Source organism: Trichosurus vulpecula, chromosome 2 (assembly GCF_011100635.1).
Source record: "Trichosurus vulpecula isolate mTriVul1 chromosome 2, mTriVul1.pri, whole genome shotgun sequence".
In the NCBI taxonomy this organism is placed as follows: domain Eukaryota; kingdom Metazoa; phylum Chordata; class Mammalia; order Diprotodontia; family Phalangeridae; genus Trichosurus; species Trichosurus vulpecula.
This window is the reverse complement of record NC_050574.1, coordinates 50,191,655-50,207,430: the sequence shown is the minus strand read 5'-3', so window position 1 is coordinate 50,207,430 and position 15,776 is coordinate 50,191,655. Positions and strand designations below refer to the sequence as shown.

Sequence of the window (15,776 nt, the reverse complement as noted above, 5' to 3'; positions counted from 1 at the left end):
GAGAAAATTCAATAAAGGGGGATAGGTTAGGAAGGAGTAAAATATAGTTAGTCTTTCACAACATGAGTATTGTGGAAGGATTATACATAATGATATGCATGTGGCCTATGTTGAATTGCTTGACTTCTTAGGGAGGGTAGGTGGGAAGGGAAGAGGGGAGAGAATTTGGAACTCAAAGTTTTAAAAACAGATGTTCGAGAACAAAAAAAAAAGTTTTTGCATGCAACTAGAAAATAAGATACACAGGCAATGGGGGGTAGAAATTTATCTTGTCCTACAAGAAAGGAAGGGAAAAGGGGATGGGAGGGGAGTGGGGTGACAGAAGGGAGGGCTGACTGGGGAACAGGGCAACCAGAATAAATGCCATCTTGGAGTGGGGGGGAGGGTAGAAAAGGGGAGAAAATTTGTAATTCAAACTCTTGTGAAAATCAATGCTGAAAACTAAATATATTAAATAAAATAAGAGAGGAATTCAGATAAATATGGGAAGTTCTTCTGAATAAGCTGAGGAAGAACAGAATAAGCTGAACTGAGAGAGATCACAACAATATAAAAGAAAAGACCACCAAGAGGAAATCAAGCTCAGAACAGGTGAAAAACTCATGGAGTCCCCAGAAAACAGAGAATAAAATATACTTTGTCCTTGGTGGCAAAGAGGCGGGGGGCTAGTAGGACAGAATATTGCATACCCTGATGGATGTATCAGATTACATGTTCGTGTTTCACAGGGTTTTTGGTTTGGTTTGGTTTGGTCACAAGGAAGAGTTCAATCTATTGAGAGTATAGAGCTAGCAATAGCTAACATAGCACTATAAGGTTTGCAAAGCACTTTCCATAGACTATCTCATTTGATAAATGCCTTGTGTGGTGGGTGCTATGATTAATTCCATTTTACAGAAGAGAACACTGAGGCTGAAAAATGTTAAGTGACTTTTCCCAGCATCTGAACTCTTGCCTTCCCAACTACATGCCCCCTTGGTGCTTCAAATGACTGAGTCATAGAGGAAAAAAGACATCCATAAAATGTAAAAAAAAAAAAAAAAAACTACATTACTAGAGTTTAAAAAGAGGGAGATAATATCACTAAAAAATCATCTTTTCATCATTTCTTTGAAAGGGAAATACCAAGGTAAAAAGAGCAGAAGTAGGAAGGAAGATGCCTGTGGCTGCTCTGTATGGTGAAGGATGGGCCATGCCTTCCCTGCAAGGACATCGGCTCTGATGTTTACTCTCCGTATGACCTTGGAAAAGTCACTTCACTTTCCAGGACCTAAGTTTTCTTATCTGTAAAATAAGTTGGACTAGATGATCTCTGAGTTCCCCTTCCACCTCTGGAGCCATGATCCCATGACCCACATCTGGCTCCAATACCCTTTGGCATTTAAGGGGGAAAGAGAGAGAAGCAGTAAACACCCATAATCTTGCCAGTATAAGGAATTCCCAAGCCCAGAAATTTCCTCTAAGGATGGAGGTAGCTCATTTGTAATTTATACTCTCATTGAGTTGCTTGGTATCTTGTGATATTCCCATGATAACATAAGCCACCTGGGTCAGACACTGTCTACATCCCCAGCTTTCAGAAAGTCTATAACTTACACCATGCTTTTCATGTGTTTTTGTAAATGCCATTCCATCTGTTCATGTTGGCATCTTTTCTCTCATCTCTAATCAACAAAATATAGCTTTATATAGAATATTTTCTATTAAAATAAAACTTTTGGATGATATGTTCATATTAAAATTGTATATATAATTTAACATTTAAATTAAGTCAATACAACAGAAAAAGCACTAGACTGGGTAGCAGGAGACCTGGGTTTCAATCTCAGTTTTGGCCACTGGCTCACCAGGAGAGCTTGGTCAAGTCACTTCTACATTGTATTTCAGTTTCCTCTTTGGTAAATTAAGGACATTGGATTAAATGAACATTAATGTCTCTTATAGTTCTAAAATTCTCTAGGGCCCCTTTCAGCTCTATTATTCAGTATTCAAGGCTTTGACCAACTCTGACATATGTTCTAGGTTCCCTCCCAGTTTAATGCTACGAGGTCCCACTTAGCTCTCACATTCTATGTTCTAGGGCTCCCTCTGCTTTTATATTCCACAGGCTAAGGTCCCTTCTAGCGCTCTATGCTCTAAGGAACCATGGGCAAGATGCCTGAAACTCAGTGCCTTATAATGAAGAAGTACGCCATGCATTGGGCTAACTGGCTGCTATTACAGGCTGTGTGGCCACCTAGAATGCTCAGAATTAGTCACAGGGTAAGGAGTTCCTCTCAGCTCCCAGATTCCCTTGTGGTTCTCTTAAGGGCTTTGGAAGTCCTCAGGCCAGTGGCTCTGACCTGCCCCATTAGAATTAATGAGGCCAATAAGATTTAGTCTTTGTTCTTATCTGTCACAAATTAAAATATTAAGACATTCAGACTGCCCAGGCAATTGGGATTTGGCGGAGAAGGCCAAATTCAACTCCTCGCCCAATGCCAATATAACCCTTCTCCTGGGATGAGAACAACTTTATTATCCTAAGCAATCCAAGGCCTGGATACTGGACGCTTGCCCAGGAGGGTCAAAGAGGCAATGCCTTACATCACTGGCTGGAAGGTTAAGATTGTCTATGCTGCTCCTATCACTGAATAAACTGATTGTGGTCTTCTACTTTCAAGGAAGATGGGAAGTAATTCAGTACAATTCTGGAGACATTAATTAAGCGCTCCAGCTAGGCGCAAAGCATTGTCCTGGGTGCCCAATGACACCAACTAGGATGGAGAGAGCAGGCCGCTCTTGGGCACCTAAGAGGTAGCTATGGTCTTCTGCTCCTGCCCCTCATCTGACATAGGAGTGAAGAGTAAGAATTAAGAGAATTTTGGGGAATGGTCCAAAGGTCCAGTTTCCCATTTTCACAGCTATCAATTGGTCATTTCTCCAATTTGGATGCTGAGAGCCAAAAGAAATCACAGAACCGCAGGATCGCAAATTCAGAAGGATATCTCTCACAATTACTTGTTGACTCTTTAGAATTCCACATATGGGCCAACTATGACAACTCAAATTAGAAAAAGAATCCCCAATACAATTAGAGGACATGGTTCTAACCCTCTAGAAAACTAAAGATGCTGGCAATAGAAAAGAATTAGCATTTCCTTCAAGACTCAGCTTAAGTCACACCTGTTTGAAGCCTTTCTTAATCTTTCCAAGTGCTATCATTGCCCTCCCTCCTTAGCTATCTTGTTTTTGTTTATTATTATTATTATTATGGCTAATCTAAGGGTGTTGTCTTCTCTAATAGAATGTAAGAACCTTGAGGGCAGGAGCCCTTCCATTTGTTACATTTGTATCCACAGAGCCAGGTACCTAGGAGATGGTCAACAAATAAATGCTTATTGACCTGCTGACTGGAGACCTAGTACATGAAGAAAAACCAAAGATAATTAGATTTCTTTGGTATGGAAAGAAAGAAGTAAAAACAGAAGGGGATCAAAATTTATAAAATCAAGAAGGAACAAAGGGAGAGTACACGAAATCTAGAATATCAGAAAGATATTGAAGGTAGAAAGAGAAAGACTTAGAAAAACTGCATCTGGCCCCAGTGGTCCGAACTCCAGTAAGCAGCAATTATCCTCACTGATTTGACAGGGAAACTGAGTCACTAAGCAATAAAAGGGACTACCTGGCATCACACTTTAAGTGGATGATAAAGCCTGCCCTCCCCCAATTCTCAGCCCCTCTGTTGTGGCTCTTGCATTTCAACAGCTCCTCTCTCCAAGAAAGAAAATGCCTCCTTCTTATGTCTATTCCACATAGAAGGGCCAAGACTCTACTCACCTGAAGGCTGAGGGTGCGAGAGGAAAAGGCAGGGATGCAACAGGACAAAATTGGGCACCAGAAGGGGGCTTTGCTCTTTTTGTCTTCATCAGGGCTTTTCCAGCCAGGCTGATTCTCTTCCCCTGAAACCAATACAAAAAGGTAGGAAGGAGTTGGTTAGTTCTGGTGGAAGGAGGGGGAAGAGCTGTTAAAAATTCCTGAAGCCCAGATCACTCAAACCCCTGCAGGTCTCAGGACCCTAGACCAACCCTAGACCAACCCTAGACCAACCAGCCCAAAAGAGTAATCTGCAGAGTGTTTCTAGAATCTTGATCCAGTAAGACCTGTTCCTCCATCATATCAGAGATGACTGAGAGCAACAATTTCAGACATGGTGGAAATTAATTCTTCTGCTTCCCTCATGGCTACCTTACTGCCTGGAAAATTCTCTAACAGTCTAACCAATATTCTAGAAGATTGAAGCCAGAGCTAAAAGGGCCCTTAGAACAATTTCCTTTATGCTATAAATATATTCTTGATACCAAAACCAGGGAGAAAGCAGAAAAAGAAAACTATAGACCAAAATCAATCATGAATACCAGCGCAAAATCATGAAGAAACAGACTTAAATTTGTAAGAATGAAAGCCATCCCCAATAAACAAATGGGATATGAATAGGCAGTTTTCAAGTGGAAAAAAATCAAGTTATTAACAGCTATGCTCCCCCCTCCAAAAAAAAAAAAAACCTGCTCTAAATCACTAATAAGAAAAGAAATGTAAATTAAAACTCTAAGGTTCCATCTCACATGCATCAGATTAGCAAATACGACAAAAAAGGAAATTAACAATTGTTAGAGAGGATGTGGGGAAATGATCACATTGATGCACTGTCGTTGGATAGACAGACAATATAATTGGATATATAAACTACATAATAGTCTGGCAAACAATGGAACTATACCCAAAAGGTCGCTGAACTGTATACCCTTTGACCTCAGTGATACCACTACTAGGCGTTTACCTGCAAAGGTAAAGAAAAAAGAGGAAAATGATCCAAGTATGCAAAAATATTTATAGCAGTGCTTTTGGTTGTAGCAAAGGACTAGGAACAAAGGTGGTTCCCATCCACTGGGGAATGGAGAACCAAATTATGGTAACTCCATAAGGACGAGAAGCATGGATTCAGAGAAACCTGGGAAGATTTTCATGAACTGACACAGAGTAAAGAAAGCAAAACCAGAACAATTTATACAATGACAACACCATAAAGAAAAACAACTGCGAGAGATTTGAGAATTCTCATCAATACACTCACATTTTATGTACAACATATACACATATATACATTTTGACATACACACACGACAATTGATGATGAAGTGTGCTACCTACGTCATGACAGAGAGGGGATGGAATGAAGGTACAGAGTGAAATATACATTTTTGGACATGGCCAATATATAGATTTGTTTTCTAGAATATTTTTTTAATTTGGGAAAACTGAGATGGGGGCGCTGATGGTGATGATGCAGCGGGGAAAGGAGAGAAAAGAGTATCACTGAATCAGTTTTTAAAATGCACAGACAGAAAGAAGTTCAGAGAGGACAAGGATAAGCAGAATGGCTTTGAAGTTAATGTGTTAAACTTATTATACACTTATTTTTTAAAAATATAATCTATCAAGATAAAATTCACAGGTTCCCAGCAATGGTTTTCTGTTCTTTGTATATGGAAATGTTCGTGTTTGTTGGTATCGTCATGTTCTGAATCACAAAGGATTAAGAGAAAAAGTCTGACAACTGGAAGGAACTTCAGAACAAAGACTATCAGAGCTTGCAGGCATTTTACCAACAGCTAAAACTCTAAATTTAGCATTTCCAACAATAATAATAATAGTATTTCTACATCTCTTTAAGGTTTCTAAAGCAATTTACAATACCTCATTTGATTCTCATACAAGTTCTGGAGGTAGGTGCTTTATTATATCCATTTTAGAGATAAGGGAACTGAGGCAGAGAAAGCTTAAGTGACTTGCCCAGGGTCACACAGCTAGTAAATGTCTGGGGGTTTCCATAACTTCAGCTCCTGATATCACCCTGATGATGGCAGCTCGCCACCTAGCGGCCTTATCCAACAACGATGTCCTGATGATGACGACGATGGCAGCCCTCATTTTCTTGGTGATTTATGGAGTCTATGGCTCCATCCTCACTGTCACCCTGGGACACAGTCTGAGTAAAGATTATTATGCTCATTTGACGGATGAATGAACTGATGGGTGAATATCTAGCTCAAGGTCATAAAACCTCTGAATGGTAAGAGCTAGGATTGAAGATGGGCCTTCGTAGCTCCAAGGCTCTACTCACTGCACCACACTACCCCGTACTTGATTCTTTTCATGCAAATATCAACTTCAGTCTGGGATTGGGGTTAAGATTGCTCCCCCATTTAAAGGCTGCATTGACAATGCTGAAAAGTCCCATTACTAAGCCAGGCCTCAAATGCCCAAGGACAATTTGGATAAAAGAAAATCCACAGACAAGCCCTAAATGTCGTTTTTACCACTGGATCCCCTTTGGAAAGAACATTGCAGGGAACCCTGGACAAGAAGGTGGAAGACCTGGGCTCTGCCGTGAATGACCTGTGTGGCCTTGTATAAATCACAGTGTCAGGGAAAAGCAAAATCCTCAATAAGATAAAGGGTTTGTACTATGTGATCTCAAACTTCATTCCCAGCTTTGAAATTCTCTGTTCTAAGGACCCTTCTACCTTCGAATTCTATGTCCTAAGGGCCCTCCGAGCTCTGATATTCTGTGTTCTAAGGCCTCCACCCTAGCTCTAACATTCTGTGTTCTAAAGGCCCTCCCAGCTCTAACATTCTGTGTTCTAAGGGCCCTCCCAGCTCTGAAATTCAGTGTTCTAAGGCCTCTCCCATGTCTGACATCCTGGGTTCTAAGGCCTCTCCCAGGTCTGACCTTCTGGGTTCTAAGAGCCCTCCCAGCTCTGACATTCTGTGTTCTATGGTTCCAAACCTTCCTAAGTGCTGCTCAAACTTGCCTGATGAAAGGGCTTTGGAGAACATGCAAAAGAGACTCTAAGGGCTAAGGAGAAAGGAAAGGAAGTGTTTTAAATGGTCTGGATTGGCCCAGATCAGTAAGAGGGACCTGGCTAGGTTGGGGCTGCATGAATTCCCTTGAGGAGAAGGGGATAAAATGATAACAAGTTGGAAAAGCTAACACACATTATGCAAATGGAAGATAGTGTTAAAATCCGAACAGCCTGTTCATTCCTTCCGCCTCCTACCCACCACACAGTCACACAGCCACTTATTCATTCACTCCTTTATTTGTTCACACATTCAACAGATATCTGATGACAACAACAACAACTGGCCTTTCCATGGCGCTTTCAAGTTCACACAGCACTTTTGTGTGCTTTCTCTCACTGGAGCCTATAGCTGTAGGTCCTACATGTATGTAGTAGGTGTTAGGTATCCCTGTTCTACAGACAAGGAAACTGAGGCCCAGGACAGCAAATAGCTAACAATGTCTGAGCTGGAATTCTAACTTAGTCCTATCCCCTATTGGCAACTGTGCTGACAGCCACAGTAAATGTTTTTTAAACCCCTACTGTGTGCACAGTACACATTTGTTAAGCTCCTACTGTGTGCACAGCTAATGTTTGTTGAGCGCCTTGATATGCCAACAGTCTACTGAACTTCTCAAACAGACTTTCCCCTCATCAAAGCATGTTCTTCTTCCTCTCCTCTGCCTCATGGAAGCCTCTCCTTCCAGGTGCAGCCCAATCGCCACCTTCTACACTTTTCCAGATTACCCTAATTCCTAGTGCCTTTCCTCCCTAATTATGTAGTATTTTTGTTCTTGCCCAATCATTTTTTAGTAACATCCAATTCTTCATGATGCCATCTGGGGTTTTCTTGGCAAATATACTGCAGTGGTTTGCCATTTCCTTCTCTAGTTCATTTTACAGATGAAGAAACTGAGGCAAAGGAGATTAAGTGACTTGCCCAAGGTCACATGGCTAGCAAGTGTCTGAGGCTGGATTTGAACTCAGGTCCTCCTGACTCCAGGCCCAGTGCTCTATCCATTGTGCCACCCAGTATCTAGGCGACATTTATTTTGTCTTCATTTTGCATTAATTCTCTCTGTGAGAGAATATAAATTCCTTGAGAACAAGACTTGCTTCACTCTCTGTCTTTGTATCCCTAGCACAGCGCCTGCCACATGGAGGTGCCTAATACATGCTTGTGGATTGACAGAAGTGTAAAGACACAAAAAATCCTGAACACCCAAGCCATGACCAGGCTTGGCTCTGGAGAAGATATGAGATAGTGCATCTCTGTTCCCTCCGTGCAGAGGCAGCAGACCATGCGTGCGTATTGCTGCCTACATTCAGGCACGGTTAACTGTTGCTTGGCATTGCTAAACCGCCTTGTTTGTATTTGTAAAATCTTATTACAGGGAATGGCTCCTAGAGCAAGACGTGAGGGAAGGCTGTAACAGGCATAATAACAGCGATGATGATGATGACAGCTAACATTTATGCAGCTGTCCTGCAAAGTGCTTTTTACAAATATCACCTCATTTGATCTTCACAACATCCCCGGGAGGTAGGTGCTATTACTATCCCTGTTTTACAGATGAGGAAACTGAGGCAGGCACAGGGTCACACAGCTCTTAAGGATGTGTGGCTGAATATAAACACAGGTATTTGTGACTCTGGATCCTGTGCTCTCTCCACTGCCCCACCTAGGCACCTTTGTTGAGAAATAAAGATGATATTAAAAAATAAAAGATTATCTATAAAAAGGATTTTTATAAATATTTTAAGAAAATAAAGTTTGGTATGGCATAGTCCCTGCCCTCAGGGACCTCACAGTCTAGTAGGGGGAATTAAACACTTACATAGATATTTAATACACGATTAGCATGTATTAATAAAGTACTAGGGGAAGGTTACTACCGACCAGGGAGATCCAGAAGCCTTCCTGAAGATGTGGTATCTATATCGGGCTTTTAAGGATGGAGGGATTGGTGGGAAGCCAACAGGGTTCCTGAGTCCAGGCAGGGGGCTGGAGGGTGGGAGGGGGGAGGAAAGCTGGGCAAAGGACATTCCAGGGTCCTTTATCTGAACGCAGCATAAGCGCCTCTGCAGACATAAGCCTTTACTCCCAGATACTGCCAAACCTCTTTTCCCCTGAGTTTCTTTCCTCTTTCTCTTCCTAGTTCCATTCACCCACTCCCTATCAAGCTCTTGCAATTTATTGTTATTATTATTATTTTTAATGATATGACCTTTTCACTCCAGATGGCTCCCCCTGCCTGCCTCAGATCCTGCATGATAGAAAGAAACCAAGCGGCGGCTCTCCATCTGCTGGGCCATTGTTCCCAGCGCTACAGCATACAGGCTGAGACCAAATTAAAAAGCTGTTGCAAGAGAACCTTGATAACCCACTTGGGTAATTGACATTATGAACAAGTTAGAACGGCAAAGCACTTATTTCCAATTGACATTAAGTGGGAACTTATTTAGTGTCAAACCATATTTAGCAGGGCCCATTTGGCACTGATGCCCATACAAAATGGCTCAATCTGAAGCTTGGGGCTAGTAACAGAGACGGGCCTCTGTTGGCTTGGCTCTTGGACTTCTGGCCTCCTCAGAGCGCCACCCCCACCCCAACCCTTCTGCCGTTACCATCATGACACATTGCCCCTTCCTGCTCAAAGGTGAGCATTGATGAAGAAGAGATGGCAATCCCTCTACGAATGTCCTCTTACTACTCGCCTACACCTCTCTAGCATGTTCCTGATACTTCAACTAGGCCAATCTCTTCAATGTCCTACACACACCACATTCATCCCTACCACACCTGAGATCTCAGGGTATGGAAGTTGGAACATTGGGTAATATCAGGGAAAAGCAAGCAGAAGAAGGCCCTGGAACATCAAATGGCAGAGGTGGAAATGGAATCAGAACAGAGGAAGGTATTAGAACACAGGTTTGTAAGGAAAGGACTTGAGAACACTGAATGTCAGAATGGGGAGGGGCTTTCAGAAATGGGATGGATGTTAACAATGATGAGAACAGAACTTGAAGGGTTCTAAGATAGAAGATTTCAGGATTTGAAGGGATCTTGGAACATAAAATATCAGAGCTGGAAAGGAACTTACAGCAGAAAAGGTTAGGCTGGAAAGGACCTTAGAACATAGAATGTTAGAGCTAAAAGGGAACTTAGAACATAGAATGTTAGAGATGGGAGGGGTCTTAGAACATAGAATATCAGAGCTGGAAGGGAACTTGGAACACAGAATGTTAGAGATGGGAGGGAGCTTAGAACATAGAATGTCAGAGCTGGAAGGGGATTTAGAACATGGAATGTTAGGGGTGGGAGGGGTCTTAGAACACAGAATGTTAGAGTTAGGAAGAACTTTAGAACAGAGAATGGATGGTACACTGACAAGGGACTTTAGAAACCATCGACTTCAACCCTCTCAGTTTATAGAGCAGTGTACTAAGACCCAGTGAAATGACATAATTCATCTAAGATCAAACAAGCCATTGGGAGATCCCCACGATGCTTCTCCATTTCAGTGGGGCACGGGGGGGTGACAAAAGCTGAGGCTGGAAAGGTGGGTTGGTGTCAAAGCATGAAGGCCCTTGGACACCTGGCTAAAGGGTCTAGATTTCATACAGCAGGCAGTGAGGGACAATTGAGGGTTGGTGATGTCATAGAAAGACCTGAGTCTTGACTTCAGAAGACCTTGGACAAACCACCTCCCCTCAGTGGAACTCGGTTGTCTTATCCTTAAAATGGGGTGGTAGGGTCAGATCACAAGACTGCTTTTGTATCCCCAGCACTTAGCACAGTGCCTGGCAAAGAGGGGACCATTCAGACCAATTGTGAGCCAATGCTATTGAGGGTCAGGGCAAAGAGAGGTGGCATTCCCAAGGATCATAAGACCTTGCCCTTCATCTTGGGAACTTCCCTAAATCTTCATAACTTTCTTTATTCCCCAACCCAGCCTGGTGTGGCAGATGGAATGCTGGACTTGGGAACAACCCTGGCTTCAAATCACATGCACGACCTTAGTCATGCATGACCTCTTTCTGGGCCTCAGTTTCCTCATGTGTAAAATGAAGAGGATGGACCATGTGGTCTCTTAGGTCCCTTCCAGATCAGCACAGCTTAGGTGCCACAAAGATGCTGTGCCAAGAATCACTTCTTCTTTCAGAGGCATCATAGATTCAGGGATCATTGAGTCCACACACACACACACACACACACACACACACACACACACACACACCATTTTAAAGATGAGGAAACTGAGACCCAGAGAGGTTAAGTGATCTGCCCAGGATCACACAGCTAGTAAGTGTCGGAGGCAGGACTCAAACCGAGGTCTTCCTGGGTTTCCATTACACCAAGCTGCTTCCTTATCTCCTTAAACTTGGTTCTTTCTTTGTCTCATTCTCACTCAGAAGCGTATTAGACTCTAACCACATCACGTGCTCGGTATAGGGGGCATACATGCATGAAGAACAGAACAAAAAAAAAAGAAAAAAAGAAATAAAAAGAAATAAAATCCTATACTCAGAAATGTCTTTAAGATGTTTTATTTCTAACAGGTTTATATTATTCCACCCCAACCCACCCCCTCTCTCTCCTCCTCTATAACCAGGCACTGCAGATAGAAACAAACTAACAAAATAAAAGAAACAAATTATTCCAGCCCCAGGGGGACTCATGCATTCAAATAAGATTTCAAATGAATTTCCTTCCATTAAAACTTTGCTGCAGCCGAACAGCATAAAGATAAGGCGGTGGAGCATCTTCAGAGGAAACGGAAAGGAGATGGGGCTGGGTTGGCCCGCATCAGTCACCAGGCTCTCTATCATGCTCTAAGCCCCCTTTCATCCCGCCTATCAGGGGAAAACCTAAAGGAGTCTTTAAAGCTAGCATGCAAACTGAGCCTGGGTACTGGCCTGGGGCAACTAGAACTGAACCAACTAGGGGGAGGGGGAGAGATTCCTCCCAAAGAAGGCAATCAGTGACATGTCTCTGGGCCCGGGGGGATCTGCCCTGCCTGGGTAAGCTGCAGACATCGTCCAGTGATTTGGGACCCTGGCCTTGTGGAAGATAAGCTGCTGTGCTTTCCAACGTCCTGGGATCCCCCCCCCACCCACACTGGGAGGGGAAACCTCAAAGTCTAGCTCTGCCCCTTCCTCAAGCAGCCCCTCTGCATCCTCGAGGGTCTGGACCCAACAGGAGAATCACTCGGGGGCAGGATTGACAGGAGTGGGCCAGGCACATGAACCCCAAGGAGACTAAAGATGGTGAGCAAGGCCCCACGTAGACCAAAATATTAATAGCCATACTTCTGGCGAGAACACAGAGCTGGAAACAAAGGAAGTGTCCGTCGATGGGGAAATCAATGGCTAAACAAAATGTGGCACATGAACATAATGGGATATTACTGCACTGTATGAAACAATAAATATGAAGAAATCAGAGAAGACACATGAACCAATGCAGAGTAAATGAACAAGACCAGGAAAACAATTTACAGTGACAAAAGTTTAAATAGAAAGAACCATAACAAAAGCAAAGGGATCCTGGGCAATTATAAGGACCAAGACCAGCCCCACAGACGAGATGGAAAAATGGAACTTTCTCCCTCTCTGCAGAAGTGGGGGACTATGGCTAAAGGACAATGGATGTGACAGTGAATTTTTTTGAACTTCTCTTTTCTCTTTCTTACTCTTTTAAAAAAACAGAGAGGGTAGGGTAGGGCTGGAAAGAGGGATATTTTAGGAAATGAAAATTAGATTAAATCAATTAAAATCAATAAAAATTTTAAAAACAAACAAAATGAGGTAGACCAAACAGTATTTTCTACTCTGTAAAATGAAAAGGATGGACATTTAAAGTCTGACAGTCTGTGTTTTAAGGTTCTTCTCAGCTCTGACATTCTATGTTTTAAGGGCCTTCTCCCAGCTCCACCATTCTCTGTTCTAAGACTGCCTCTTCCAGTGCTCACATTCCATGTTCTAAGGCCCCTTTTCAGTGTATGTCTCTGAGACTATTCTGGTCCAATGGAAAGAACGCTGGATCTGGAGTCACAAGACTTGGCTTTGGCTCCCAGCTCGGCTATTTATAAATACCCACAATTTCCTTGCATGTCCCATGCAGCCATCTTTGCCATCTTTACCATCTTGTCACCTTTCGGCCACCTTGTCCCGCCCTCACTCTCTACCCTTACCTCTGAGCACAGTCATGCAATCAATATAACCATTACCTCTGGAAAGGGCTTGCCCACTAATGGATCACCTCTCCAACCCAGTAACTACACAGACCAAAATTCCCTTCACTGGCCACTGGTCTCCTGTGAGCGTCCAGCCTAAGTGACTTTCTTGAAATTCCTTGTACACAATAGCCCATCTCCCATCTCCGAGCCTTTGCAGTGGCTATCTACCATGTCCGAAATGGACTCCCTTCTCAACTCCACCTCTTAGAATCCCTTGGTTTGCTTCAAAACTCAGTTCAAACATCATCTTCTACGTGAAACTTTTCCTGATCCCCTTTGCTGTTAGTGTCCCTCTCACACCTTGTGTCTATCTTGCATATACCTATGAATGCACAGAACAGAATACAAGCTTCTTAAGGCAAGGACCATTACACTTTTGTGAGGCACCTAGTAGGTGCCTCAATCCTTGTCATTTGATTGGCTCAACTTTCTCAGTGCGCTACACCATCTTCTCCCAGCCCATCCCACTCCCTAGAGTCTTGTTCCCGCTAGGATTACTCACGGAGCCCAATTTTGGCCAAGTGTAGACGATTCACCCAGGAGATCTTGCTCAAGGGGTTGGGTGTGATAAAAACCACCATGAAGCTGATGGGCCGGCCAGACCTGGCAGGGAGAGATAGAACATGGAAGATGTGAGTAGGTACCTTTCTTCCTTCCAGGCACTGAGTGAGATCACTTCCCTTTTAGGAGATCACCTTGGCCCTTTATATTTTCTCTCTTTCTCTGAAGATGGTGGCATGGGGAAGTAAGTATGGCAAGTGTCATTCTTGTGGCAGACTGAATCCCCTGGGTATAAGGCAGCTTTTCAAAATGTGCAGGAAGGTAGGGACTGGCCTCAGGTTCCCCATCTATCAAATCAACCCATTGAAGAGTTGGGCAGACTAAGACCTAGAAAACTTCAGCCCATTTTTTTTCCCACTTAATAGAATTCTACCTTTTTTCCAATTACAAGTAAAAATAGTTTTCAACATTCATTTTTATAAGATTTTGAGTTCTAAATTTTTCTCCCTCCCCAAGAGAGCAAGTAATATGATATGGATTATATATGTACAATCATGTTAAACATATTTCCACATTAGTCATGTTGTGAAAGAAGAATAAGAACAAAAGGGAAAAACCATGAAAAATAAAAAAAATTTTTAGAAAGTGAAAATAGTATGCTTCAATATGCCTCCATAGTTCTTTCTCTGGAAGTGGATAGCACTTTCCATCATGAGTCTTTTGGAATTGTCTTGAATCACTGTAGTGCTGAGAAGAGCTAAGTCTATCAAAGGTGGTCATTGTACAATGTTGCTGATACTGCATACAATGTTCTCCTGGTTCTGCTCACCTCACTTTGCATCAGTTCATGTAAGTCTTTCCAGGTTTTTCTGAAAGCATCCTGCTCATCATTTCTTACAGCACAGTAATATTTCATCACAATCATATATCACAACTTGTTCAGCTATTCCCCAAATGATGGGCATCCCCCTCAGTTTCCAATTCTTTGCCACTTTAACTCATTTCAACAGGCATTTAAAATATGCCAACTATTTATACAAGATGATACGAAGAATGGTACAGTAAAAAGGGGACCAGCCTTGGAGTCAGAAAAATCAAATGTCAAGTCTTGTCTCTGAAACACACCAGTTCTGTGGCCATGAGTATGTCACTAAACCTCTCATTGCCCCATAGGGACCAAAGAAACGATGTGACATTATTCATATCTCTCCCTCCTAAGACAGTAAATTAGAGATGAGTTATTGTTCTTCCTCTGTGGAGGGAAATTCCACACTGGGAGTTCTTCACATTCATGAAATCAGGGATCTAGATCCCCCTCCCCACAAAAAAGAAAAATATGTAAGGCATTTTGTGCCAGGTACTGAGAATACAGACAAACAGGAAACTGTCCCGATCATCACGGAATTTATATCCTCCTGGAATAATAATGCATACGTATAGAGCTCTTTAGTGTTGGCAAAGTGCATTTACCTCCATTACCCCATCTGAACCTCCCCCCAAGAGGAAACACTAGAGGTTTTATTGCCTCCATTTTACAGATGAGGAAATTGACTTTAAGCAATAATTAATGATGTCAGAGGCAGAATTTGAACTCAGGTCTTCCCAAGTTTAGCACTTCATCTACATGGTGCCATTCTGGGTAAGTTGCTTCACATCGCTCCTCAGGTAATGAAAGAACTAGAACCTGGTCCCCTGATTTCCAATCCTATAGACTCTCTCCACCACATCATGGGCATGGGCTATGCTTAGCCTTCAGCCCCACCCCCACCCCCATGCTTCTAATCTATCACTTACTACCTCTTAATATTAGCCTTCAACCGCATGCTTCTAATCCATCACTTAATACCTCTTAATACGGGGCCCACATTAGCCCAGGACCCAACCTGTGGCTAGGTACATCTTTCTGCAGGGCTGACTTTTAAAAGATATCAACAGAACATGTGTACCCACTTCACTGAAAGCCAACATAGCATCCAATGGACAGGTGGTCAAAGGATATGAACAAACAAGCAAAAGAATTATAAACTATTAGCAACCATATGAAAAATGGCTCTGAATCACTGTAATGGGAGAAATTCAAATGAAAACAGTCCTGAGATTTCACCTCACAGCCAGAAAGCTGGCAAAGATGACAAAAGATAAGAAT

General features: G+C 42.6%; 1 protein-coding gene across 4 annotated transcripts in view; it reads right to left on the bottom strand.

Annotated features, from left to right (window-relative positions):
• The window catches only part of ARHGEF10L (Rho guanine nucleotide exchange factor 10 like), a 232,632-nt gene that overhangs the window by 63,897 nt on the left and 152,959 nt on the right, over positions 1-15,776 (bottom strand). For all 4 annotated transcript variants that reach the window (XM_036746730.1, XM_036746734.1, XM_036746732.1 and 1 more), the window contains 2 exons: positions 13,632-13,732; positions 3,823-3,944 (listed from right to left, as the gene is read on the bottom strand). In XM_036746730.1, the coding sequence (XP_036602625.1) occupies positions 3,823-3,944; positions 13,632-13,732 (223 nt within the window). The remainder of the gene's footprint in view (positions 1-3,822; positions 3,945-13,631; positions 13,733-15,776) is intronic.